The sequence below is a fragment of the Falco naumanni genome, chromosome 6 (assembly GCF_017639655.2).
Source record: "Falco naumanni isolate bFalNau1 chromosome 6, bFalNau1.pat, whole genome shotgun sequence".
Taxonomy (NCBI): domain Eukaryota; kingdom Metazoa; phylum Chordata; class Aves; order Falconiformes; family Falconidae; genus Falco; species Falco naumanni.
The window spans coordinates 49,316,651-49,343,895 of NC_054059.1; the positions used below are offsets into that span (position 1 = coordinate 49,316,651).

The window sequence follows — 27,245 nt, forward strand, 5'->3', positions numbered from 1 at the left end:
AGTTTGGATCCCACTGTAATGATCAGGTAGATTGTTCTGCCTATGCTGGAACTCAGCCCTTGGAGAAACCGGGGTCACTTCTACTAGTGCCTTTCCCAGCTGTCATACAGTAGATGTGGTCGGTACCTAACCTGTGTCAGTGCCTTTTCAGTTGCATTTATTTTGCAAGGAGCTTGTACTGTCTCATTACTACCAGACAGCATGAGGGCTGAGCCACACTCTCAAATCATGAAAATACCCATCAGTAAGGGTTACTTTATGTGACATCTCACCAAATTTAAGGCTTTCTCCCACAGATTATGGTTATGACAAGCCATGTAATAATTATTGATAATACAGAAGGATTCCTCAATTCTTTTGAAGTTCTCCACTACAAAATGCCTTCGTCAATTACTGTGAAAATCACAAGGTTCACATGTTGCTCCTTTCTATTTGCATATCAGTGAGCCTGAAGGTTTGTGCCTCCATGGAAGTAAGTGTGTGTCTGTGTGTGTAAGATGACATAGGAGGGAAGATCTTTTTTCTTAAAAAGGTGTTTTGTCCAGCCCATTATCTTGATGATAGAGATTGATACAGTGCTGTGCAGCTGCATTTTACTTCATTTCATTCACATAGAAACATCTCATTCCACTTTCTCACCTTTTAAGCATCTTGAATTTGTAATGAAGGGAAAGCTTTTTTCCTCCAGACTAGATTAGTAGTTTATGGGCTGATCTAACTAAGCTATCTAGGCACCATATTACTAGAAAGGAGTGAATAAAAGTTACTGTTGATGGTGCCTTAACCCTTATCTTCTGTATAAGGTGCATCTTGTGAAAAGCAAAGATAATGCAAAGAGACCCTGACCTTTCAGTAAATACAGTTCATAATTTACATGAAAAACATGTTTGCTTAAACTTTTGAGTGTCATGGATTGTGAAAAGAAGGAAGCCCTTCACAGGAAGGAGTAAACCTTTTGTAGTTCACTGATCACAGCCTGCTGCACAGTATTCTTCATGGAATGAGAGGTTCTTCTTTACTCTGTGTTGTTTGTATAGAGATAGCAGATACGGGATTGACGTTCCCTACAGTATGTATATATATGCAAACACAGATGCTTTGTAACACAGAAAGCAAGAGATGACAGGCAGATGCCGCTAACACTCATGAAGGGCAAAAGTAACAGTGGTAGGGCTACAGGAGGTCACAACAGACTGGTGCTTTACATAAAAAAGATGGGTTTTGGGAAGAGAGTTTAGACAGCTCCTTGCAAGCCCAGCTTGGTATTCTCACGTGAACTCTTAATGTTCATGCAGCAGGGAATAATGTCCAAAGCAGCGTTTATTGCTATTTTGCTCTGCTTTCTGACACTTAGTACCAGTTGTCCCTGACTCTGTTTTTACTGTCATGAATTTAGACAGTTCTGAGTGTAGACAAGCAGAAGACAAAAGGCTGTTCTCTGGGTTGTCCCTGGTGCTCTTTCACAGTTCGCTTCCTCTGGGAATAGTTCAAAAGAGACTTTGTGCAGCAGAAGACTCAGTGCAAGGCAAGAAAGCTGATACAGTTTTGTCCACTACTTTACTAAGTGTCTCTGGGCATATAATTTAACTTTTCATCTGTAAAATGTGAGCCATTACCAGTGGATGAGGATTGATCAGATGACTGAAAGATCATCTGGGTGAGGCATCGAAAGATCCTGCTTTTTAACACTGTGTGACTTTAAAGTCATTTATCCTGTCTAGGTAATGAATTTGATAGACAATTCCTTGCATGAAGATCTTCACACCTTGTGAGTAGAAAGCAGTGTATAGACATCAACCACTGTTATTAATAATTTCAGATGTTCACATTCTTCCCCCTTTTTGTGGGCAGGTTTCTGGAAGACTTAAGGTAGCATGTTTGGTGCTGTGTGGTCACTTTCTGTGCAACTACCTTGGAGAAAGTACAAGCTCTTTTAAAGTTGTATCCTTCTCTTCTCCATGCAGCGTCCTATCATCTCGATCTGTTGGGGTCACAGGGATTCGCGCCTGCTGATGGCTTCTGGACCTGCATTATATGTTGTCAGAGTTGAGCACAGGGTTTCCAGTCTGCAGCTGCTGTGCCAGCAGACCATCGCTAGCTGTCTGCGGGATGACAAGGATATCAGCAAACTGACCCTGCCCCCTCGGCTCTGCTCATACCTCACCACTGCCTTTATACCAACAATCAAGGTAAAAAGAAGGAAATGTGTGTGTGAGCAAGAATAAGGAGTTGCTTGATTTCCCCCCTGTGGTGCTCCCAACTGACAATGGATATATTACAAGATGCTGTAGTTACCATAATTATAATTTTAAAAACTTGATTAAGGGTCATTCCAGCCCTCTTCAAGAGCCCACTGATCCATTTGGTGCCTATTAAAATCTGAAAAGAAGGTTCACACATACTGATCTGCATTATTCCATGGTAATTTTGTGCCTTTCTAAGTATCACACTGATACTGTGTCACAATTACAGGAGGATTGTTACATGAGTCCTTATATAGCCAGGAAAGTTATACTTAAGACCTGGTGTTGCACAAATATTTCTACTGACAGTGACTTCTGCTAACCTTACTGCTCCAACAGTGCTATGGAGAAATGAACCAGATACTGTGCCTTTCCCTGTACCACTATCAGAGCCATCTGCTCAGCCACTTTGTTTCACGGTTTTGCCCTCTGTCACATTTCAGGATTTCTGAAGTCACTATCACAGCTTATAAACCAGAGCATTAGCTGGTAAATGCCCTACATTAAAAAATATATTTTTGTGTTACATATCTTTTGTGTATGTGTTAGTATTCTCTTGAGCCAGTGTCAGGTCCCTGTTAAAACAGTGCAGACCTAGAATAACTATTTTGAAATCAGTGGACTTGGCTGAGCTTAAATGAGAACAAATTATGCCTATAAAATAATGATTCAGCACAGTTCCGTTTGGGTGCTGCTAATCAGGGCAATTTGTGCGACTGTGAAACATTGCATTTGCCAGAGAAGAATAAATGCCTTGCTGTAACCGTAACTCCTCGATCTCCAAAGATGCAGAGCATTTAACAGACCAGTGGTTCTTAGTTCTTTCTAGTATGCCTGCTTCTCCCCAGGATGCGTTCCATGTCCCGGAGCCACCCCTGCAGCTCTCTAAAGCATCAGTGATGCTTCCTTGGCTGTTATGGCAGGAAGGGGAGGGGACGGGGTGGAACCGGGATGGGATGGGATGGGATGGGATGGAACAGGATGGGATGGGATGAAGGCAGCAGTTGGCTGTAGCAAGGCTGGGAGCCATGAAGGCAATCAGAGGGGCAGAGGTAGTACAGGGGGCACATCATTGCCAACAGCCCTTCTGTCAGCTCCGGGCTGCCGAGGTGGGGAGAGGTCACGCGGCTGCATAGTTGAGAGGCTGAAACAGGGTTCCCAGAAGCCACATGCCTATTGCTCTTTCATGGGTGTTTCTGGAGCCTCCTCAGCACTACTTCATACTTTACCCTGGCTCTCCACCAGCCACATACTCCCACCTACATTGTCAGCCGTGCCTCCAGTGCCTGGCAAGGCACCCTGTTCCCTGTGTATATTCCTCTTCCCCCTCCAGCTTAAGGACTACACCACAGATTGCTCAGCCCATATCCATTTTGCCAAGTTAAGGAGGGTCCTTTTTTCTCCTACTTTTTTTTCTTGTACTTCCGTTTTGAAAGAAACTGCGTTGACTTATACATAATAATAGTATTTGTGTTATATAGGCTATATTGTCCTAGGCAAAAGCAGTCCAACAGCTTTAGGACTGAGCTTTTCATGGATTAATACAGTGTGCCGGCAAGCAGGGCAAAGAAACCCACCCTGAGCTTTGTGCTCATAGTTCTCTACATTGCGCACAACTAGGCCCTCAGCAACGATGGGTCACGTGCTTGGAGGTGATAGAGGTACAAGCTTCCTCCAGAGCTGGCAGCACTGTAGTATAGTGGCATAGCATGTACTAGCCAGGAATGGGAACCTGGGTGTCCAAGTTCACTTGGAGGGCCAGCCAGCGACAAGGTACTCTGAGGCTTAGACCTGATGACATTACCCAAGCATCGTGGTTTAACCCCAGCCAGCAACCAAGTACCACACAGCTGCTCACTCGCTGCCCCCCTGCCCCACATCCCCCCAGCGGAATGGGGAGGAGAACTGGAAAAAGGTAAAACCTGTGGGTTGAGATAAGAACAGCTTTAATAGTTGAAATAAAGTAATAATAATAACAACAACAATAATTGCAACGAAGAGGAGAGGGAGAGAGGGGAATAAAATCCAAGGGGAAAAAACCCAACAAAAACCCCCAAGTGATGCACAATACAATTGCTCACCACCCGCTGACTGATGCCCAGCTGGTCCCCAAGCAGTGATTGGCAACTCCTGGCCAACTCCCCCCCAGTTTATATACTGAGCATTATGTTCTATTGTCCTGGCCGTGCTCCCTCCCACCTTCTTGTGCCCCTCCTCACTGAAAGAGCATGGGAAGCTTGAAAAGTCCTTGATGTAGCGTAAGCCCTACTTAGCAACAACTAAAACATCAGTGCATTATCAACATTATTCTCATCCTCAATCCAAACCACAGCACTGTAGCAGCTACTAAGAAGAAAATTAACCCTGTCCCAGCTGAAACCAGGACACCAAGTTAAAAGAGAATTTTGTGATAGAGCTGGGACTTGAAGACAGGTTTGTTGTTTAAATCAGTGCTCTAACCACAGGTCCAGCTGCCTTTATTGAAGTAACTAGTTTGAGTTTTCTGTGTACAGCTGCTTTTGATCTAACTAAATAATACACAGCCACTCTGTCTTGCATGTGGGTTCTGCATAACTCATGTGGTAACCTATACTAAACCTGCTAAGTTAGAATTGGGTTCAAATTCAGTTAGTTGTGTTGGGGTTAAGTCACCACAGAAAAAAAGCAACCACCAACCAAACCACAGTAACCTATAGGAAACTTTCTTTTTCCTTCCTTCATTTAATTAAGCCTCCTATCCCAGACCCAAACAATATGAGAGATTTTGTCAGCTACCCAACAGCTGGTAATGAACGGCTTCACTGCACGATGAAGCGGACAGAAGATGACCCAGAGGTTGGTGGTCCATGTTATACTCTGTACCTGGAATACCTTGGGGGATTGGTGCCTATCCTGAAAGGACGTCGTATCAGCAAGTTGCGGCCGGAGTTTGTCATCATGGATCCTAAAACAGATGGGAAAGCAGGTAGAATTTAATTGTTGGTCTATATAAAAAAAGGTTTAGAAATACTTTAGTTATTAAATCCTCAGGAGTTAAAGAAGATCTATATATGCAACATGGAAGGTGATATCTGATTTTTTTTCTTCTTCTGATGTGGAAAAAATCTATAGCATGACCTAGGCTCAAGCCTCTGAAATTATACCATGCTATCTTCTGTTTCACAGAGAGGAACTTCTTATATTTGAATAGTGGGGAATAGATTGCTCACTAGCAGAAATACTGTTTAGTCTCAGTTTTGAAGTTGGTTGAATGCTATTCACCCCTCCGAATCACGTTCACTTGAGTTCAAACCATTGGAAATTTGGACATAATACTAGGAAGGGTGCAGAATGGTTAATTTTCTCTGCATGGTTTTATCTCAGCTGCTGCCTGTGGATCAGATTTATGCTTCTGATGACTGAGAGTTGTAATTGATACCAGTTTTCTGAAGCAGCACTTACATTTTCTGGGGCCTGTCTTGATAGATGAAATCTATGGAAACAGCTTGATTTCCACTGTGATTGACAGCTGCAACTGCTCTGACTCCAGTGATATCGAACTGAGTGATGACTGGGCAGCAAAGAAATCTCCCAAAATCAGCCGAGCTAGCAAATCACCCAAACTCCCCAGGTAATCACTTCTTGGGTATTTTTTCTTCTTGGGTTTTCTTCCGTTTCTTTTTTCTTTTCTTTTTTCTTTTTTCTTTTTTTTTTTTTTTTTTTTAATGACTGTCTTGACACCTCATAAAATTAAAGGCAAACTCCTTTGGGCAGATAGGTGTGGGTTTCACTACAGTGTGCGGTTCTGGAGTGGTCTCAGAGATTGGTGTTGAGGTGGACTTTGAGGAAGGTTCTGAGGCAAAAGGTAATGGGGAACCATAGGGCACCCCTTCTCCCCAGGCAATCTCAAAGAAATATTTTACAAACTCTCCCACCTCTGTCTCATGTGAACTCTTGCTACCATGGAATAGATTTTGTCCTTCAAAAACAGTTTGTGTTTTTACCTCCTCAATGCTTAAGAGTCCTTGGTCTAGTTAAAACCTTTATTTCCTGAGGGGTATTTTCAAATTCCTAAATCCATACATAGGTGGTATAGATCCTGGCATAGGTGGCACTGCTGCTGTGGTGGCTTTGCAAGGGAGCCTCAGCAAACAGATCCTCCTAAACACCGGGTTGAGGAGGTTCTGTAAAAACATACAGAACAGGCTTCTAAGCCATTAATTTGTCTGGTTGTTTTCCTGCCAGCTCTTCATTATATTCATATGTGCATAGATAGAACCTTCCACCTGCACAGAGCCTCACTGATGTCTGTGGTGCTTCTTACAGGCATTGACATCTATCTGCCAGCTTCATGTCGTGGGGTTGAAGCCCTGTGATGCCTTCTAGCAGCAGCTGACACTTACATTCAGTAAGGTCCAAAGACCTTACATTATGAACTTGCCCTGGTATGAGGCAAAGCAAATGCATCCTTTATATGTGAATATCATGTGCAAAATACCGATGTTTTAGTTCAGTCGCACTTGACAAAAGAACCATCAGTTCCTGAGCCTAAAACTTGAAATGGCTCAGGAAGAACAACTACCTTGCATCCTTGGTTTTCTAAGAGCATACTTTTGAAATGTAACTTTTGTTCATTATTTTTCCTACCGGTGAGCTTTTTCAGGTGCTTGATCTCTTGTTCATGACTCCCTTCGTATAGTGGGAGGTAGGAATAACTTTTGGCTTAGAATGAGAGCACTGACAAAGTTTGTGGAGCCTTCGTTTGCTGTACTAATCTGGAGATCTGCCAGCTGAGGTGTCATGTTTCCATTTCTTGAGGCTTTGTGCGAAGTCTGCATAGCCGAAATAGCTCAGCAGTACACCTTTTTATGGATTAGTGGAGGATATGTTGTATCCAGCAGAACTACTATAAGCTTTGTTAAGTGAATCAGAAACCATCCAGTCTGAGTTCCTGCATGTATGTCAGGTCTTGATATATCTTTACATTTAACCTGTAGCTCTCCATCCTGTAGACTCTACAGTCTTTATTAGTCAGAGGACACCATGCCAGTTGTCTTCATTATGTCTTTACATGCAAAGACCTGAATTCTGTCCATTTTTGCATGCCTGTTGGTGATTCTAATTATTGCTTTATATGCAGAATCAATATAGAAGCTCGCAAATCTCCAAAGATGTCACGAGCTGCGCAGGAGATATCGAGATCGCCAAGATTACCAATAAGGAAACCATCTATTGGTTCGCCAAGCCTAACCCGAAGAGAGTTTCCTTTAGAAGATATTACTCAGGTATTGTGCCCATTGCTACCAGACCTGAGTCCAAATGCATCTCCTTCCAGAGGCAGCAAGTTGTGATACAGATCTAATGTTGACCAGTAAAATATTTTCATTTAAATTACAGTAACTATATGGACAACTAAAGAATTGCGTCTTCCAGTTCACTGTTAATGTTTGAAAGTGTCAATGCAATATCATGTGGTGTTTGGTAATTCCTGGCACCACTAACTTCTGTCAGTGTGAATCCATGTGAGGGGTTTTATTCTAGGTGATGTTGTTGGCTGTTTGAAAGTGTATGTGAAAATGCTTTGTCAGTTTCTCAGAGCTGTCTTAATGCTCTCATAGTTCTCCGCTCTGCTGAGGATTGCAGAGATAAGGAAATGCTTGCTTAAGAGGGCCACGTGTTCTGTTTCATAGTTAACATGGAGCAGCCTTAATTGAAAGGAAGGCAAAGAATTAGCACTTTGTGCTCTTTGTGGTGTTCGTGTCCTGTGGGTGAATGAAACTTAGCAGACTGTAGAACTGTCTGGGTTACATATTTTATTAATACCAGCCTGTGTTCTTTCAGTTTTGTTTTGTTTCATCTCGGTTGTTTTTTTCTGCTCTGTCATTTCACTTTTTCCTTTATGTTGTAACATTCTAGATCAGTTACACGGCAGCAGTAGATAGGACTAAAAGCCCTTTGATTAGGGAAGGAGACCAGAGTCTTACATCCTGCTCCTGATATTGGCAGCGTAACTCTTGGCCTTTGAGAAAATCTCTTGGTCTGTCAGACCCCTAATTTGATCACCGTGGAAGCAGTGGTTTGGGAAGCTGCTTTGGAAGCTCCAGGAAAAATATGTTTGTCATTATGAGTAATTAATTTCTGTCTTATTTGTTGTTCTATAAAGTGATTTGTAAGCATAGAACCAATGGGCAGGGTATATTACTTTCTGAAATACAGAATAGCTGTGCTCTTGCTGTGCAGGAAAAGCAAGTGTCTGAAAACTGACGTATTCTCACTAAGCAGCCATCGTGTTGTTCAGTTCTTCAGCAGCTTTAATCAGCCTATGTGGCTGTTGTATATGTTATTTCTGATGGTGTTCAGATATCAAAATGAGACTTCTTAATGACTGGGTATAACAGTTGCTACATAGGCCCATTAGGCTGTTTCAATAAGAACAAGAGGAGCTGAAATTGTGCTATCACTTGCGATAGCTTGATTGCTCTGCTGTTTTTTATTAGAGCTTGATACAGATTTTATTAGGTGAAAATGATCTTGTTTTTGCTTTGCAGCACAACTACCTTGCTCAGGTCACATCTAATATCTGGGGAACCAAATTCAAAATTGTGGGTTTGGCTGCTTTCCTACCGACTAACCTTGGTGCAGGTAAAAGTAAACTTCCAACTTGCAAAGAACAAACTTATGCCATATGATTCTTATTAAATTATCAAAAGGCTTCTTTAACAATGCACTTATTTTCTGGACAGTAGGAATTAGATTTTGCAAAATTCACTGTAACTAAAAGAGGTTAGAATCTATAAATACAATAATGAGATTATCAAGAAAATGTTAAAAGGCTCAGTTGTAATAAAAAGACTGATTAACAGTCAACTCCAGACCTTTATTTTTACAGTTTATTTGAACAAAACCTAAACAAATAAAAAAAGAACACTGTAAGTATCATAGGTTTTAAGTTAATGAGTTAATGTAATAGAAATATTTTTTAAAGTCAGATTTTTATAACAATTTAGTTACTATTTATAGCAAAATAGTGTTAAAAAAGGCCTTACCGAATCATGCTCAGGACCCTTCAAGTCAGTGCAGTGCCTTATCATATGGTTCTTTTTGCTGGAGCGTGAGTAAATTTGTAGTCTTCATTAAAAGTAGCAGTTGTCTAGTCTCTTGACCTTTTTCTGGATAGACCAATTCTACCTAGGTAGTCCTGTTGAAAGGAAGAAGGCCAAATAAAGAACAGGGTACCACCTAGCCTAACTCAGCTCTGAACTGAAATATTAACACAAGTATAGAAGTTTTATGAGCTTTTTGGAGAACTTTTGTTTCCTGTGTTGCATTATATGGTTAGGTCAGGACTACATAGTGATGCCCTGGGTGCAGAATTAGTCAAATAAATACCTTCTGTGGCTATACCAACTACTATCAGACAAGAGAGGGAGTCCCAGCTACTGAGGAGAGGACCTTCTCTGGCCCAGCCTCCAGGCAAAGCTTGTCCTCTCAGGGCGTTGTCACCATGGGGACAACCAGTGCTACTACCATAGAGCACTCCTTCTGATTGATAAAGTATTATGGAAACCCTCAGGTTTGTTCCAGCCCCTTTGGTGTTTTTTCCCCAAGTGATTTATAACTTTCTGACATCTGCATTTGCAATGATTGTCAAAAGATAGTGTAAGAATGACCCTAGCGGGTCAGACCAGAGGTCACGCTCATTCTCTCAGTGTCAGTGACAGGTAAGTAGGGAAGGATGTAAGTGTAGAGCAAGCATATAGTGATAATTCCTTCATGTGTTCTCCCAGTCTCCAAGGGTTTGGGTCCCAGGAACTTCCTGAGCCAAAAAAGGGTTTCTTTGTGTGTAGCAGTGGAGAGTTCCAAAAGTAGAATGGAAAAATTATTTTATTTCTTTAAAAATAGATGTGTATACAAGATGAAGTAATTAATTATTTCTACATAGTATTTATCTACAGAAATGTTGCTTCTATTGAAAGAGAAATAGCTGAAAGTAACAATCTCTTTTATCCAGTTTATGCAAGGTGCTGCACAGGGATTTGGCTAAGAATGGCCCATACATGCATTTGGTCTTTAATACATTAAATAAAAATAGTCTTAGCCCTTTTGTCTGCTTTGAATTGATTCTTTCTTAGCTTTAGATGCTCTTTGTGTAACAGATCTTTTTATTATTATTATTTCTTATTATACTCTTTCTCCAGTAATATATAAAACCAGTTTGCTGCATCTGCAGCCCAGGCAGATGACAATATATCTCCCAGAAGTGCGGAAGATTTCAATGGACTACATTAACCTGCCGGTATTTAATCCAAATGTTTTCAGTGAAGATGAAGATGATTTACCAGGTAAGGAGGAGCTGGAGGTCTGCCACATTACAGGTTAAGCTAAATGGAGGACAGATCACTTGTGTCACTAGCCCCTTCTGGTGAACACACAAATCAAAACCCCTTTGTCTGATGGGGTCCTGTAAAACTGAATTAGAATAAGGCTAATACGCACTACGGGCATTGTTTTCTAAAATATGTGCATAATATAATTCGTACAGAGCTGCTAAGTTTCAAGTTCATTGGAAAATTAATCATCTTCTATTTAGTTCACTAAGAATTCTCCATAGATCGAAGCCTTGTATTCTGCATCTTTGTAGGACAGAACTGTAATCGGCACAGCCCACTGATAGGAGCTTGGGTGGGAGGGGAGGTTCCCCTAAAACCCTTTGAGAAATGATAAATGCCCATTTGGATTTTAACAATACCAAGTCTTGCAGAGAAGCTAAAATAGTAAAGTAGTCTATAAACAAGGGGGATCAGGAAGAATTTCTCATTTAACTGAGGTGTAAGGTAGCAGAGGATTCAAACAGTGCAGGGAAGGCTTGGGTGCAGGTGATATGAATGTAGCAGGTAAAAGGACTGGAAGTACTCAGGACCTCTTCCAATCAAAAAAAAAAAAGAACCATCATGGCAATAAAATTAACAAATAGTAGACAAGAAGAAGATAAAATTAATAGGTTTTTAGAATTTTCACATCAGTAAAGGATTCCTATTGTCAGATCACACGTTTTTGGAACTACAGGAGTGGCCATCATGCCAGTACCCTTTAAGGAAGAGGGAGTGCGAGCACTGCAGAGCAGTTGAAGGCTTGTACTAGAGTCTATTGAAATAAATGGAAATACTCCCATTATGTCAAACGAAGGTTTTGACAGCTGAACGCACCAAGGCTTATGTCTGACCCAAGCATCAGAGTAGTCCTCTGGACTTGTAAAGAAGTAGTCATGTGCTTAAAATGAAGCCCACTCTTTCATGATTTGGGGCTTGGCTTGCCTAATTTATGTCTACATAATATTTGCCTCTAGGATCTATAGAAAATAATAGAGGCACTGATGATTGTATATGTACTATGCATAGGAAGCAGTCAACATTTTCTATTATGAAACATGGTCCAAGCTGACAGAAAGTAATACAAAAATGAAATGGAAAAAAAAAAGTTAATATAAAGTTTTGGCATCCCTTCCTGAAAATTGGATTAGGTCCGCAATATCAATTCCTTTTATATTATTAAAAGATCTGAAACATTACTCAGAACTGCTGATTGGTGAGCACAAACATAGGGAAAATTGTTAGAGATTTGTCACAGCTCTTTGAGAAGGTTAATAAAAGAACCATACTACCCTGTCCTCCATAACGGCCTTCCTCTTCTTGTCCACATTTTTCTTTCTAGTTTCTTCTGAGAAGTCATTCCTGACTTAGCAAATGGAGGCTACTTAAATCTTGGGGTTATCCTTTCTTAAAGCCTGCATATAAAGAAAAAAAGTTACATATAATAATGGGAAAATATATTGCAGTCTAAGTAATGATTACATGACAGATTTTAAAAAACATAGTGGAAAGCTGGTCTTGGGCAGTGGAATGTTCATAGTGAGGTACTCTTGGGACAGGTGCTTCTTAATGTAGTCAGTAAAGATTTGGCAAGGCAAATGGACGGTGAATTGCGAATTACACAAACAAATCAATTAAAAACCACTGGAGAAATGAAAAAAAACATCCAATTTAAACATTTTGGGATATTAAGCAACACCACAATGAATGACATTTTGTTTGATAAGGCACTTAATACCCATGACAGCAATATTTGGGTCAATCAAGCCAAGCTAACAATTCACCCTCAAGCTCTGGTGGATAAATTGCTAACCTGCAGACATCAGGATGAAAGCATGGCCTGCCAGCCAAGCACAGAACCATGCTGCCTTAGGGTTAGTTGAGTTTAGCTGTCATTCGTCTTCTAAATGGACAAACAGGACTACCATAAAAATTTACCAGCATAGCCACAGACCTGTCTGCACCACAACATTCATGACTGATGCTGTTAAAAGCCTAATGCTATTGAAAATGTAATTATAGGGTATAGGTGGATGATAATTGGAGATTAGTTAGGAACTGGGCAGCAGCTGGAGGAATCCTGACTAATGGATCTTTTGCCTAATCTGGTCTTGCAAATCAGAGGTCTCCACAGAATTTGGCACAGTTAGATGATCCTGGATGTGACTTTAGGATACTGGATATTACTCCAGTCTCTTTTCCTCCCATAAACCTGCTGATGGAACTTGCTTGTAATTTTCTGTGGGTTTTATACAGAAAACCTATTAAAGAATCTCCAAGAATCTTGGGGTGGGGGGTGGGCATGGGGAATACAGTATTTACTGTTTCCCTTCATTATTGTATTTTATTTCTTCTTGACTTCTGCACCTGTATTTGGTTCCAGTGTTCTCATTTCCCTGCCATGCTCCAGCTTCTCAGTGCTAGTTCCTGTTGGAATCAAGGAATTGCAAGCAATTGAACAAGTTTCATGCTTCTGCTTGAAGTCATCAGAATAGTTTCTTGCCTCACTGTCCCTTGTTCACCACCACCACCATGTGTGGGAAGCTTTTCTTACATTCTTTTGCTTCTTTTCAAATTTCTGGTCGCAGCCTGTCAAAGCATTGATGCTGAAGTTGCCCAGACTACAGTAGCCACTTCTTGAATCTTTTTGGCTTCCTATCTGTTTCCTTAAATCTTCCCCTTACATTTCCCGTCTGACTTCCCATCTATTTCCTCACATCTTTTCCTTACAGATCTTCTTTCAAGAACTTTTATAAGTTTTGTCTGTATTTCATTCCATCATATTCCTCTCTCTGTTTCATCTTCTTTCATTTTGCATTACTGGTTGCTTTGCCACCCACTATACTCAAGAGATAATAATACTTCCTTTTCCCAGCTGTGATCTGTATTCTCCGGTTTTCCTGAGCTCATGGAGTCTGGAGACCATTATACTTAAGATATTATGCAGTGATTTCAGTGCAGGTCTTTGACTTTCTTTTTTTTTAACTCCACTTCTTTGGCTTTTATTTGTTTTGTTTTTTTTTAATGACACAGACTTTTAAGCCAAAACTCATAACTGCCGTCAGATCAGGGCAGGCTTGAGGTGCATCATTTCATCTTCCTTCTGAAGCTTGTTTCTGCATGGCACAGTGACACCTGACTGGCTCTAGAGGGGAGTCATCCTGGGCCAGAGTGGACACTTTTGTGCCTCACCATCAGGCAGCAGCAGCCCTGGAGGAAGTCAGGAAGCCACGTTAGTGGTCCTAGGACTAGGGGCAGAGAAGAGGGGGCTAGGACTAGGGACAGCTGTGGGTTTCTGGGTGGATTATCCTTTCTGTTGTTGATGTATTTACTATCAAAAAATGCTCCCTGAAAACTAGTGAGTCCTGACTCAGCAAAACTTTTGAGTAAAGTAGTTAAAATTGGATGATGCGTGAGTGGCAATTCAGACTGTGAAAGTCCATGGGAATCGTAGTGTAGACCGAAAGTGAGCTCTGAACTTTACCTCTGAAGCATCACTCCCGAGACATTACTTTAAAGTTGGTCACCAGCTGTTAACAAATAGAAATTGTGCAGTGGGAATCAGTGGGTACCGGCTGGCTTACTTGTCCAGACTAAGGTCTGATCCATTGATTTTGGGATCTGATAGCAGTCCATGCAAATACAGCAGGGTGCTTCAGCAAGTATTTAAAGGTAGCAGATAGTTCAGAAAGTCAAAGGTAAAGTGAATGACAAAGTACAAAAGATGGGCAGTGTTTTTTTCTTCTAACTAGCTTTAAAAAACATATTCCCGCCAGTTCCTGAATTTTATGTCAATGCTGCTCTGAAATTTTCCCATGAAGCATTTTTTAGCGGCCTGCATGTCTTCTACAAGTGCTGAAGAAAACCCAAAACTATGTGAAACCCCACTTCAGGAAAATGCCCTGTTTTAGTGCCTGTTACCCAACCACTCGCCTAGCTGCCACAGCCCGCCGTGGCTGGTGGCCCCTCAGCGCGGGGCTGGGCCAGCCCCACAGCGCAGGCCTCGCCACTGCCACCACTTGCAGGGGGCCCCTGGGGGGGGAAGGCCGGGGCGGCAGGTGACACGCTGTCTTGTTTGTTGCAGTGCCCGGCGCCCCCGGCGCCCCCGCCAGCAGCCCGCCGTGCACCGTCAACATCCCCATCGCCCCCATCCACAGCTCGGCGCAGGCCATGTCGCCCACACAGAGCATCGGCCTGGTCCAGTCGCTGCTGGCCAACCAGAACGTGCAGCTGGATGTGCTGGGCAACCCGCCGGCCGAGGTGGGGGGCGAGGGGGCAGGGCCCTTCCCGGGGGCGCCGAGCCGCTTCCCAGGCCCTGGGGCGGGGGCGCTGGCCGGGGGGGAGCTGGGCCGCACCGCTCCCCCGCCCCCCGCCCTCGCCCCGCTGCCCCCCGCCGCCCCCATCATCGCCCTGGCTGACCTGCGGGACCACGGCGACCGCGAGCACGAGCCGCCACCCAAGGCCAAGGCCCCGCGGCCAGGGCCGCAGCTAGTGGAAGGGGATGCCGTCGTCTTCGGGGCCGCTCCGGAGCTGCAGCTGAACAAAATGAACCCCCCACCGCCCTACCCCGGCACCATCCCCGCCGTGCCCACCAGCACCCTACCACCCCCACCCGGCCCCCCGCAGCCGCCCCTCGACCTCTGCCTGAAAAAGGGGGAGTTCTCCCTCTACCCAGCGGGGCACTACCAGACGCCCCTGGGGTATGAGCGGATAACGACATTTGACAGCAGTGGGAACGTGGAGGAGGTGTGCCGGCCTCGCACCAGGATGCTTTGTGCCCAGAGCACCTACACCCTGCCAGGGCCCGGCAGCTCCGCCACCCTGCGCATCACAGCTGCTGAGAAGAAGATGCAGCAGCCCTGTGCCAGCGCCACCCTGAACCGGCTCACGGTGCCCCGCTACTCCATCCCAACCGGGGACCCGCCGCCCTACCCTGACATCGCCAGCCAGCTGTCCCAGGGCAGAAACATCGCGCAGAGGCTGGACAGCAGTATCATTCATGCAACTCTGCGGAGGAACAGCAGGGAGGCAGCCCTGAAAATGGCTCAGCTGGTGGATGGTCAGAGAGCCACCTTGCAACTTCCCCCAAAAGCCAAGAGCAGCGTGGTGACGGCACAGTACCAGCAGAGAGTACCCACCGCCTTGTACACCTGCAGCCAATGCAGCAGTGGTGCCAGCAGCAGCAACACAAGCACTGGTGGTGCGGGAAACATCCCTAGCGCCAACGCTAGTAACAGCACTTCCAGTATTGGTGGCATGAGACCTGATCTGAGCACGGGGAGTGGCTCCCAGCACAGCTCTGTCATTGCTCACTCCGTCAGTACTTCGCCTCTGGCCTCCCAGTCCTCCTACAGCTTGCTGAGCCCGCCTGACAATTCCCGTGACCGAGCGGATTATATCAACTCCGCCTTCACAGAGGATGAGGCCCTTTCTCAGCACTGCCCAGTGGAGAAATCAATACGACACGTACCTGTGTCCTTGACGGAGGCTGCCCTCGGTGTAAAACGGCCTCCGCCGTACCAGTGGGACCCTATGGTGAGTGAAGAGATATGGGTTCCTCAGGAAAGGACATCTCAGAGCGCAGTGCCCAACCCCCTAAAACCTACTCCTCTCATCATCGGTCAAGCTCAACATCTGGATATGTCTCGAGTGCCATTTGTTTCCCCAAAGTCTCCAACCAGTCCCACTGCCACTTTCCAGACAAGTTACGGGGTTGGAGTACCTTACCCAGCAAGCTACAGTGCCCCTCCCCTTCAGGGAATGCAGCCCCCCTGCTCCCCCAAAGAAACTCTGGCCCCAACGCAGTTTGCACAGCAGGAGCCCACAGTTGTGCTTCAGCCAGGTTATCCACCCAACCTCTCCTATTGCCCTTTACCACCCATGTACCCAGGAAGTAGCGCCTGCTCTAGTTTACAGCTGCCACCGATCGCCTTGCACCCGTGGAGCTCCTACAGCGCCTGCCCACCCGTACAGAACCCCCAGGGCACCTTGCCCCCCAAGCCGCTCCTCGTGGTGGAGAAGCCAGTGATGTCTCCCCCGCCAGCAGAGCTGCAGAGCCACGTGGGCACAGAGGTAATGGTGGAGACAGCAGACACCTTCCAGGAGGTGCTTTCCTTGACGGAAAGCCCTGTTCCTCAAAGGACAGACAAATTCGGCAAGAAGAGCCGGAAGCGCCTGGACAGTCGAGCCGAGGAAGGAAACGTGCAGGCTATCACCGAGGGCAAGGTCAAAAAAGAGGCAAGGACGCTGACTGACTTCAATTCACTAATATCCAGCCCTCGGCTGGGGAGGGAGAAGAAGAAGGTCAAGAGCCAGAAAGACCAGCTGAAGTCCAAGAAGCTAAACAAGACAAACGAGTTTCAGGACAGTTCAGAGAGCGAGCCGGAGCTTTTTATCAGCGGGGATGAACTGATGAACCAGAGCCAGGGCAGCAAAAAGGGTTGGAAAACCAAAAGGAGTTTGAGGACAGCCAGTGAGCTGGATGAATTCAAGTGCCGGAAGGCCAGCGAGAAGGAGGATGGGAGGCTGGGGAGCCAGGGCTTTGTGTATGTGATGGCCAACAAGCAGCCGCTGTGGAATGAGGCAACACAAGTCTACCAGCTGGACTTCGGAGGGCGGGTGACCCAGGAGTCGGCAAAAAACTTCCAGATTGAGCTGGAAGGACGACAGGTAGGAGGGAGTGGCATACGCAGGCTGTGGCAGGGGCAGGGGCTGGGGGAGAGCTGTGCCAGACATAAATTCTGCCTCTCATGCAGCCATATGCCTCCTGCTCATGTTAGCTGCTCTGTGAAAAAAAGCTTTGCCACGTAGTTGATAAAAACCAGCCAGCAAAGGTCTAGAATGGAGGGTGAAGTTTAGTTGTAAAGTAACTGTACAAAATGTGTTTGGTCTTACTGCAGTCAGACATGGGAACAAAGGCCTCCTTTAGGCTCACTGGCTCTCACAGCTGAAGGTAGGTAGGTTTTGTGATAAATGTAGCAGATCTCCCCAGCATAACTGCATTTGGTGACAGTGGCTGTGGATGGCAGCTAGCTGAGTGAGCACTGCTCCCTTCCTGCAATGCTCACAAAGGGTAGCCAGTCAGCAGATAAGGCAGAGGTGATGGACAGGTAGTTAGCTTCCCTCCATGCCAGATTTTCCCTTTGTGGGTTACCAGGTCTCTGGGGCTTGTTCTTAATGCTAGTGAGGCACTGACCCTCCCTGGAACAAAGTGCTCCTGGGCTGCTTCTGAACTGCTTCTAGCCTGTGGCTAGAGTGGTCTGTGGATAGGTCAAAAACTCGAAAAACTTTTAATTGTAGGCTCTCTCACCTTGGCCTGAGTGGGATGTTACTACACCAAACCCAGGCTATTAAGTGGTATCAATCAGCAGAACACTGGACTGAGACTCAGGAGACATATTTATTTCCTTGTCCAGCTGTCCCATCTCTGTAAGTCACTTTTGATTTATTAAAGACATAAAGGCTCTCAACTCCCTCTGGTTTAACTTGGGAGTTAGATGCCTTAAGTATCCAACATGCATGACCAGTGGTGGTCTCTTGGTTTTGTTTGTCTGTAACAACAGCTCATTAAAAAGGCAGTGATCAGAACCATTTATATGCCTGTCTTCTACAGTTAAATAACTGTGGATACATGCCCATGGGCAGCTGTGCAAAGTCACCTGGCTTCAGGTTTTGTTGGTGGAGGAACAAAGCCTGACTCAGCTTGCACAGACAGCCTCCATTCTAGCTAAGGAATCTTCACTGTAGAGCAAATACGATCTGGGCTTCTGATGAAGTGAATGAAAAAGCAAAAGCAGTAATAACAGGCCAAATGTCAGATATTCCCTGTGGAAAAACAATGAATAGCCTGACTATCCTCGCTTTACATTTCAGACAGCTCCCACTGCCCCTTTGCTAATTCATTCTCAGTGTAATTTATGTGCTAGTGAAGTTTATGCAAAGGAAAATAGAACTGCCAAGAACATAAGCTTACCAGCTATGAAGTGCTAGAGTCAGGAGACTGGTTATTCCCCTTCCCTGAAAGCTTCTTTCTTTGAAAACAAAATCTGTTTTCCTGATGGGCTGATGATAGGATCTCTGCGAGGGAGAGAATGGTATTTTCCTGCAGAAAGCATGGTGCTGGTCTAACCCACTGCTGAAGAATTGGTGACAACCTACTTACACCAGTGCTGTATACAGTCTAGCGTGTTTTAAAGTTCAATTTACTCTATAGAATCAAACACTGCAGTCAGCTACTCTATAGAGACCACTAGGACAGTGCTCTTGCTCTTCCTTGGCAGCACACCCCATTCTGAGCAGCCTCATTCATACTAGCTCAGGAGGTGAGGCATTTGTACAAAGGAGCAAAATGGTTGCACTTTTCGTCTCTGGTTCCTCTTCTATGGATCACTTCTTTTGACTTTGTTCTCTTTTTCCTTCCCTTTTCCTCTTCCCCTGCTTCCCAGGTGATGCAGTTTGGAAGGATTGATGGCAATGCTTACATTTTGGACTTTCAGTATCCATTTTCTGCAGTGCAAGCCTTTGCTGTTGCTCTGGCTAATGTGACTCAACGCCTCAAATGAACAAGCAGAGACTGGAGAGAGGAAAATGTTAACCTTCTCATAAAGTCCAAACCGGAAAATGTCAGGGCAGCCTGCTTTAGGTGTGCAGAGGTGCCTGGGAGAGAAGGCGGCAGTAAAACTGGAAGTCTCTTGGTGCCCAGCAGCAGGGCATTAACTCTAATCAGTCATGGGGAGGAGGGTGGGGGGCTGTTTCCTGTTTTGTTTGTTTGTTCGTTTGTTTGTTTTCAGGTGTTTTCTTTTCTTTTTAAGCGTTGTGCTGGGTCTCAGAAAGAGCGAAGGGTTGGGAGCCATTCAGTGTTACGTGGAGAAGTGTGGCTTTTGGCTTGTTGTGGTTCTGCCGTGTTTGCTACAGTAGCTGATGTAAGCTCATAGGGGGATTAAAAAAGACTGCTCTTTTTGATAGACTGCCTTATATCATGCTGTTCTTTTTAAAACAGGGAACGTAACTTTTTTTCTGGTCCAGTTTGTATTACTACTACTACTACTACAACATCAGTAATAGCAGCAAAAAAAAAGAATCTGTAATACTTGAAGACATGTATTTCTTCTCTGATATCTGATAATAACTGAGCACCACAAGTTCCAAGGAGGCTTATGTAGGTCAATGTATAATTTCTAAATAATGATGTGTTATTCAGAAGAGAAAAGTTGTTACCAGTGGGTAGTTTTAAAAACCCACAGCATCAAAGAAGTTGATGTCTGCTTGTTTTGTGTGCTGTTTTTGGGGATAAACATCTTTCAGTAGGTGACAGAAGACAGAGGAGAAAACCATTATGAGCGTTGCTTCTTCTGTTGTTGGGTATAAACATCTTCCAGTAGGTGACAGAAAACAGGGGAGGAAATAATCGTGAGCATTGCTTCTTTGCTCGTATTGATCAACAGTGTTCTCTGATTTGGCCTGTAGCTGGGAGGGGTACGGTGTGACCAGATGTACTTCTGAGGCCATGCCTGTACATGCTCCTTATTTAAATGTGTTTACCACTTTATAAACAAAGTATTTCGAGTGAGTAAGAAGGCCCAGTGTATTCAGTCTTCTTAGCAATCAGTGTGAATCAAGTTCTACAACAGTGATGAGCACTTGAATTAGGAAGGAGACAGAAGTGTAGCAAGTGATTACAAGAAGCATTTTCATCAGGAAAGCAATTTCATTACAGGGAAAACATCATGGCTGGCTGGAGAATGAATGAGTTGAAAGAGGAAGGAAAAATTGGACAGAATCATCCCTTTTATCACCTTGTTACTTGAGTAGGCTTTGTGACTGTGGTTTGAGATTATAACACTCCAGCTAAAAGCAGGAAGCCAAAGTTTGCATGGAGTGTTACAGAGGAAAGCTTAATAACTGTAGGATGACTCTGCAGTTCTTTCTGTTGGACATGCAGACCTGTTGAGCATTTCAAAAGGGTTGCTTGGACAGAAGAGTTTCTGTGTTGTCCACATGTTGTGCACATATTTATTTGCTTTCTCTCTTTCCTCCTTGCCTGCATTTTGCTACAGAATATGTTTTGATATGGAAGTAGTTTCCCCAGTAATACAGAAAGCCCAAAACTATTCATGTAATTATTTGGACATCAGATTACAAAATGTAACTGCAGATTTCCTGCAGAAATTACTGTTTGAAGTGAAAGGCACACTGAGAAAGGTATGCTGGTTGAGGTGTCGATGGCTGCTTTGTCTTTGTCTTTCATCCACAATTTCAGCTTTTTACTTGAAAAATTCTATATAACTTAAGATGAATAGGCGTGATTTTCTCTTTGCTTTTCTTAAATCCTAATGGTAGGGCAGATGTGTGTTGCATTTTATTTGTTCTAGAAGAACATACTGCTTAAGATAAGATCCTGCTGTAGTAGAAGTTACCAAAATGCTTTTAACTTCTGCTGTGCTGAGGCTTCTAGAGGTGTACAGCACGGAAGGAGTAATGCCAGTCGCAGAGGGGAGTTTCAGAGAGTTGCCAAGGGAGATGACGGGGCAGATCATCCACAGGTCATGTTCCACAGGGTAAGTCCAGTAAAAAACACCTGAAAGATGGTTTCCTTGGAGAGAGGTAGGAAGGAAGGAAGGAGGGAGGTAGATGGTACCATGACTCTGTTATCCCAAAGCTCAGCAACTTCTGTTTGAGTGTGGGAGTGGTCAGGCACATCATTCCTCTTGACATCTAGCAGATTGTTGTTTGCTTTAATTAATGAAGTTTGTTTCCATCAGTTGTCTGGGCCCATTTGTATTCTTTCTCACATGCCTGATTTATTCAGCAGTTTGTGTGCCTGTACGTATAATGTGTGTGGAACAGAGGAACTAAGATGGATTTGGTTCTGGTCCCTTTAAAATCAATTAAAATGTTTCCCTTGGGTTTTGTGTGGAGGAAACACTATAAGCCCTTTGTCTATATTGAGTTGTATGCTGTACAAACAGCAGGTTGAATTCTCGGTCCACTGATTCCAGTACACAAAGAGGAAAGTTGGCTGATGAGAGTCCTCACCTGCTCCAAGGTCTGTGCTAACCAGTCGTACCCTAATTAGAGTATTATAGGCACACACTGAACACTGTAAGGGAAGAAACATACCATGGCTTGCTTGCTTGCTTGCTGAGGCCACTCAGCCACATCAGAAACCTTCAGCTGGAACATCACCTGTATTTTTAAGCCAAAATTGTCAGTACATGGAAACAACATGAATGTCTTTTTTTCTGAACAAAATCTAATCTATATAGAAGGACTTCTGCATGCAGTTTCTTTAACCTTCCAGGGAACAGTATTCCTCTTCACTTGGTTCATTGCCAATTTTTTCCAGTTACCAGCAGTTTTATGTTAACAGAGAACCAAGAAATTAAACCCAGTACAACACGGAGCGATTTGGTTTCATTGGCCCAGGTCATGACTGCACCCTTCTGACGGCACTTAACAAAGAACCTTGGCATAGAAAGATACCCAGGTTTTGCCCCAGCAAAGCACAAGGAATAATTATCAAAGATTAGGAAAATAAATGAGATTTCCCACATCCTTCCCATTTACTTGTCAGAAAATGCTATAGGATAACATAATCTTTTATCTTTTTGAAAATAATTCAAGAGAGTCCCTTTAATTGAGGATCTTAATTGTGTAGAGAATAGCCAGTATTAGAGAGAGAAAGTACTCTCAAATATATTAGAATTTTAATAAAAGGAATGGAAATTATGTAAATGTCTGATGCAACTGGGTCCTAAATTATACAGAGAACAAGTGAATGTGACAGTTGTTTTCTTTGTCATTGAGATACAATATAGGAAACAAATTTAAAAGCCCCCCAAATAATCACTATTGCATTCAACCAAAATAAGTTACTTTTTATATTTCATTAATAAAACACAGGTTTTATGTAGATAACTAAGTTCTTCTAGGAAGAATGTAGCAAAGTGTTCAGAAATACCTAGTTCTTTTATACATACAGTAATTTCCATTAGTTAAGTATGTTTTTTCCAAAGCTTTTTTTTTTTTTAGTTGTGCAATAATTGTAACAGTAAAATCATGAGGTTTTAGTTGGTTTGGGTTTTGGGGGGTTTGGTTGTGGGGTTTTTAGGGAGTTTTGAGTGTTGGGGTTTTTTTTAAGGTAATTTAATGCAGATTTCTGGTTCATGTCCAAAACCCAAATTATTTATCTTGCATAATGTAATAAGTGATTTAGGGATTATTTTATTACTATGTATCAGTGAGTTATATACACTTTCTTATTTATATTTAAAGAGCATCTTTGTAAGTAATTGTTAGCAGTATGTTTTGGTGCAAGAAGTTAAAAATGCGTATAGGAAGACCTGTATTTGCTAGATATACAAAATTTCGTAATGCAGGCAGGCAAATTTTTTTTTTGGCAGCTGAAAGCAGTGAGTTTGCTGTGGAGGACTGTGTAGACGACGAAGAGTGTAGATGTTTTCTTTGAGACCTGCAGAAATCTGTCCTTCTTCACTGCTTTCCTCCTTTTCTTCTAACTATATATTTCAGTTGGGGGTGGTTTTTGAAATACCAGACTTGATTTGCTTTCCCTCTTAGTACAGTGCTTTTTCTTGAGAAATAAAATAAGGTGGGTTACACGATAAAAAGAGGGTATAGCGATATATGGTCAGTTTGTAAGAAGTTCATTGCAGTTTAGTAGGGTTTGGCAATGGTGTAATTCAGCGCTATGCGGAGATACAAGCAAGTTCGCTTGGAATAAGCTACTTGAGGCACAAGAAATAGTGTAGCAGTAGATGCATTTTCCTCTGCTCAGACTAATAACACTCCTTCTTCAGCTGGGCTCTGCTGATTCCAACACAGCTGTAATGCTTCTGATAGCTGAGCTAGCGCTGTGCAGGGCTGGTGGAGCTGAGCCCTGATGCTGCCTGCAGCAGCTTTGCATCTTCAGCGTGCTCCATCACAGACCTGGTGGAGCAGTCATTCCTCCACTCGTCCTTCTAGGTCTGTGCCAAGAGCAGCGTGAAGCTGCCATGGGGTTTGGCTGCAGCAGCTTTGGGCAGAGAAAGCCCCAATGCCAGCCAGTGGCCGTGGTGGCCATTTGAAGTCAGAATCTGCCCCACTGGAGTTGCCTTTTGAAAAAATATGGCTGATGTCCTTGAAATATAGCTCCTAAGAGAGTCTAAAAATTGATACTTGAAGTCTGGTAGGAAGTGCACCGTGCGTGGAGTGGCGAATTTTAGCTTGAAACAGCGAGGATATCCTGTTTCTGCAACACCCTAAGAAAATACAAGAAAGAGGAGGGTGAAAGAGGAAAAAAGGGAATTAACATGTTAACAATTTTGCCCTCAGTTCCAGACGCAGCAGTAACATGTGCCATGGGCTGCCTGAATATTGTAAATCTGCACACAGGTTCATCGCAGATAAACTTCCTGTGATGCAGCCACGAGTAAAACAGTTCCACGTTTCTTTCTCCAGTTTTGTTGCATTGTTTTTATGAAGACACTTGAAGGTCTACAGATGTCAGAAAAGATATCTGGCTTGGCTGAAGCCTTGAGCCTAGACCTTCTGTGGGTCCAGACTTTCCTTGGTGTGTCTTTTTAGTGTCCTCTCAGAAATTCCAAACAGATTTCAAAGCTTGCCTGGTCATTGCCTCAGACAATTTCTGTGCATTTGTTTTTTACAGCCTGATGTGTGTGATCCTATGTAATCTTGGTGCCCTGTTACCTGTCAGAAACAGTTTAAATCCTCACATGAAGAAGGCAGCAAGTACAAAAATTGATTTGATAGAGAGAAAGCAGAGAGGAGACAGTAAGTTTTCACTAGCTGTTAAGAATGTGTTTCCCAGAGCCAACAGTTTAGAAACTGCAAATTTCTGCACTGCCCAAACCACTCCAGACTGGTAGATCTGACTTGGAGATTAGTAATGCGAGTCACTTGCGTGGCACACTGACAGACCGCTGACTGCTAGCCTCACTACATGGTTACACCAAGATATATAGGAGAGTAGAATCCAACCCAAAATGGACTTTCCCATTTCTGTGTGGTTATAAAGTAAGAATGACTTACATCACCAATATGTCCACTTAAGAAAATTATAAAGCATTAGCCAACAACTATATTGGTAGTTCCGTATAACCCTCTCTTGAATGCTAGATGTAGAAACCTGGCCACAGAGTAGTCATTCAGATTTTTGTCTTTTATTCCCATTTCTAGGATTCCATCACAGGAGAGCAAGCTGTTTGTTATTTAGGGATTGGCATGTTTTTCCCAGTATAAGAGTGCAAGTGTTACCGTGCTGCTGACAAAAATGAAAAAATTCTGGTAGATGAATTTTTTCATTTTCAAGTCCTTTCATCTTAAGGCAAGCACAATCCTCCATCAGCAAATACCAATTTGGAGTCCTCCTGTCCTCAGGAGTAGTCTGCAGGTAGGCACCACAGGTCCTCTTTGCAAGAATTTACATGCACCATTCTCAACAGAATAAGATTAGTTACTACTTGTGAACAATGGGCTATGTGAATTATTTTGTATCTTTGTACTTAGTTAATTTTCTTCTAAAAACATCCTACGGAGATGTTTTAAGATTAAAAGACTTAGCTTTGTGTGTTGCCTGATATCTCTGAAGAAGGATCAGGAGGTAATTTCTTTAGGCAGTTTGATTGTTGCTGCATCTAGAAAATTAGATTTTTAAGACAATTAACCAAATAAAAGAATGAAATCGGATTCAGTGAAGCAATTCTTGCTAAGAAAATTAAAAACTTCACCCTTCAACTTCTGATTTTGCGAATGGTTCTATAATGAGAAATTTGTGCTTCAAGGCAAGTTGATTGTTGTGCAGCAGTATGCAAGCACACAGGTTTGCTGACCCAGACCTGACTGCAGGATCAGAACAACATGATTTTGTGAGACTTAAAATTAAATAAATGAAAACACCAAACGCCTATCCAGATTGTTAAACAAAAAAATCAGGTAGTATGATGTTAAAGCCTGCCAGTTTATTCTTAATCCTTGCCCTCCAGTTTACATTATTACAAATACAAAAATATGATCTGATTCAGCAATTCTGAATCCTGACAAATGTTGTCTATTTGTGGAATATTTATCTTACTGGCCAAGTAGATGGTTTAAGATACAGATTGAGATTAAAGTAATAATAAAGAAGAAACATTTTTTACCAGTGTGCAGACACCTGAGTTTCAAGTATTTCATTGGAACAGTGCTCAGCTTGTAATTCCTACCTATGTTGTCTCAAGATATTTGTTCAGAACTTTCCTAATTTTCCCTTTGTTTCCTTTGTTTGCTTGATACATGTTTTGCCTTTGGTTGCCTTTCGTTTCACTATTTCTGCATTCACTGCTTCTTTTTGTGTGTTGTGCGTTTGGGGAAGGGTATGTCTGTTCAAGATCTCGTTGTTTATTGTAGATACAATATATGGTGTTGTGGAATAGCATGGGGATGCATTTGATTGAAAAGGCACTGTAGTGTTTCCTGAAAAAGAAGGGGAGTTGCATTTGTTTATAAATGCATTATTTTGGTACTATAACTTTGAACGTGATTTTAGAAAATTTTTTTATTATTATTATTATTTAATGAGCATATACCCATGCAGGTGCATGCATTCTTAAGCTAGGAAGCCCAGCATGTTTTTCTTAAGGCTTTTAAAAATTTGGTACACAGTTGGTGTACTTTTACATACCTATGCTATTTTTTAAATACATTTTTTGGAATCTCAAGTTTTCTTTTTTTTTTTTTTTTTTTCCTCAGTATACCGTGGTATACCTGCTTTCCATTGGACTTAAAAACTACCCTGATCTGCCTCTCCTTCTATGTATCTTGTGTAATAGATTTTGCAGGAGGTGCCTAGAAAGCGTTGTTGGTTTCCCTATAAAAATGTGGTTTGTCCAGATTCTTTACTGTCTACATAACTGAGAGATAGACTGATTGCCCTATTTTTCCTTGATGATTTGGAGTTGTAAGAGTTGTCCAGCTGTTGCTTAATAAAATTTTGCAGACTAGAACATTCCTGACTTGTTTTCGTTGCATTCTGCATCTCATCGAGCACCTTCAATAATTTTAAAGCAGATGACAAATCTGCACTGGAATGACCTGAGTAATAAATAGCCAGATGCCGTTATGCTTTCTCTTTTCAATAACTGTATCCACAAGTTCCACTGAACCTGAGGTGTTTACCAGCTCATCATACTTTGTGTCATTCGTATGGGAGGATGGGTGGCAAAGATTTCGTGGTAATAATGTTCCTGTCTGCCTGGATATCAGCTGATTCTTATGCTATTTCTCTTCTGCTTGCTTTCCTTTGGGGTTTGTAGTACTTCTCATTTTGTCATTGATATACTGGAAACTTTAACATTACCACGAGGGATTCCTCTGTCCTGTCATCTTTAACAACAGAATAAAATGCTGTGATGGCCAGTGTTCATTCTCTGGTTTTTAACTAAAACAAGCATTCTGGGCGCTGAGGGGGGAAAAAAAAAAAAGGTAGCAAAGTAGCTTACCTTGCATGATAAACATCCCAGCTGTGGCACAAATGAGAGAATCCTGGTATGGATCCTCATAATGGATGCAGGTTACCGGTGGAGTTTTGCAGGGGTCTGTGTTGGATCCTCACCTGTTCACCATATTCATGGGTGGCCTTGAAATGAGTTTGAACGTTGAG

At 42.9% G+C, this 27,245-nt stretch overlaps 1 protein-coding gene across 8 annotated transcripts in view; it reads left to right on the forward strand.

Annotated features, from left to right (window-relative positions):
• Positions 1–27,001, forward strand: part of TULP4 (TUB like protein 4) — a 185,263-nt gene extending 158,262 nt beyond the window's left edge. For all 8 annotated transcript variants that reach the window (XM_040597229.1, XM_040597234.1, XM_040597233.1 and 5 more), the window contains 8 exons: positions 1,965–2,189; positions 4,974–5,208; positions 5,709–5,853; positions 7,363–7,507; positions 8,771–8,864; positions 10,421–10,564; positions 14,676–17,260; positions 19,036–27,001. In XM_040597229.1, coding sequence (XP_040453163.1) covers positions 1,965–2,189; positions 4,974–5,208; positions 5,709–5,853; positions 7,363–7,507; positions 8,771–8,864; positions 10,421–10,564; positions 14,676–17,260; positions 19,036–19,152 — 3,690 coding nt within the window. In that variant the 3' untranslated portion in view covers positions 19,153–27,001. The remainder of the gene's footprint in view (positions 1–1,964; positions 2,190–4,973; positions 5,209–5,708; positions 5,854–7,362; positions 7,508–8,770; positions 8,865–10,420; positions 10,565–14,675; positions 17,261–19,035) is intronic.
• The last annotated feature ends 244 nt before the right edge of the window (positions 27,002–27,245 follow it).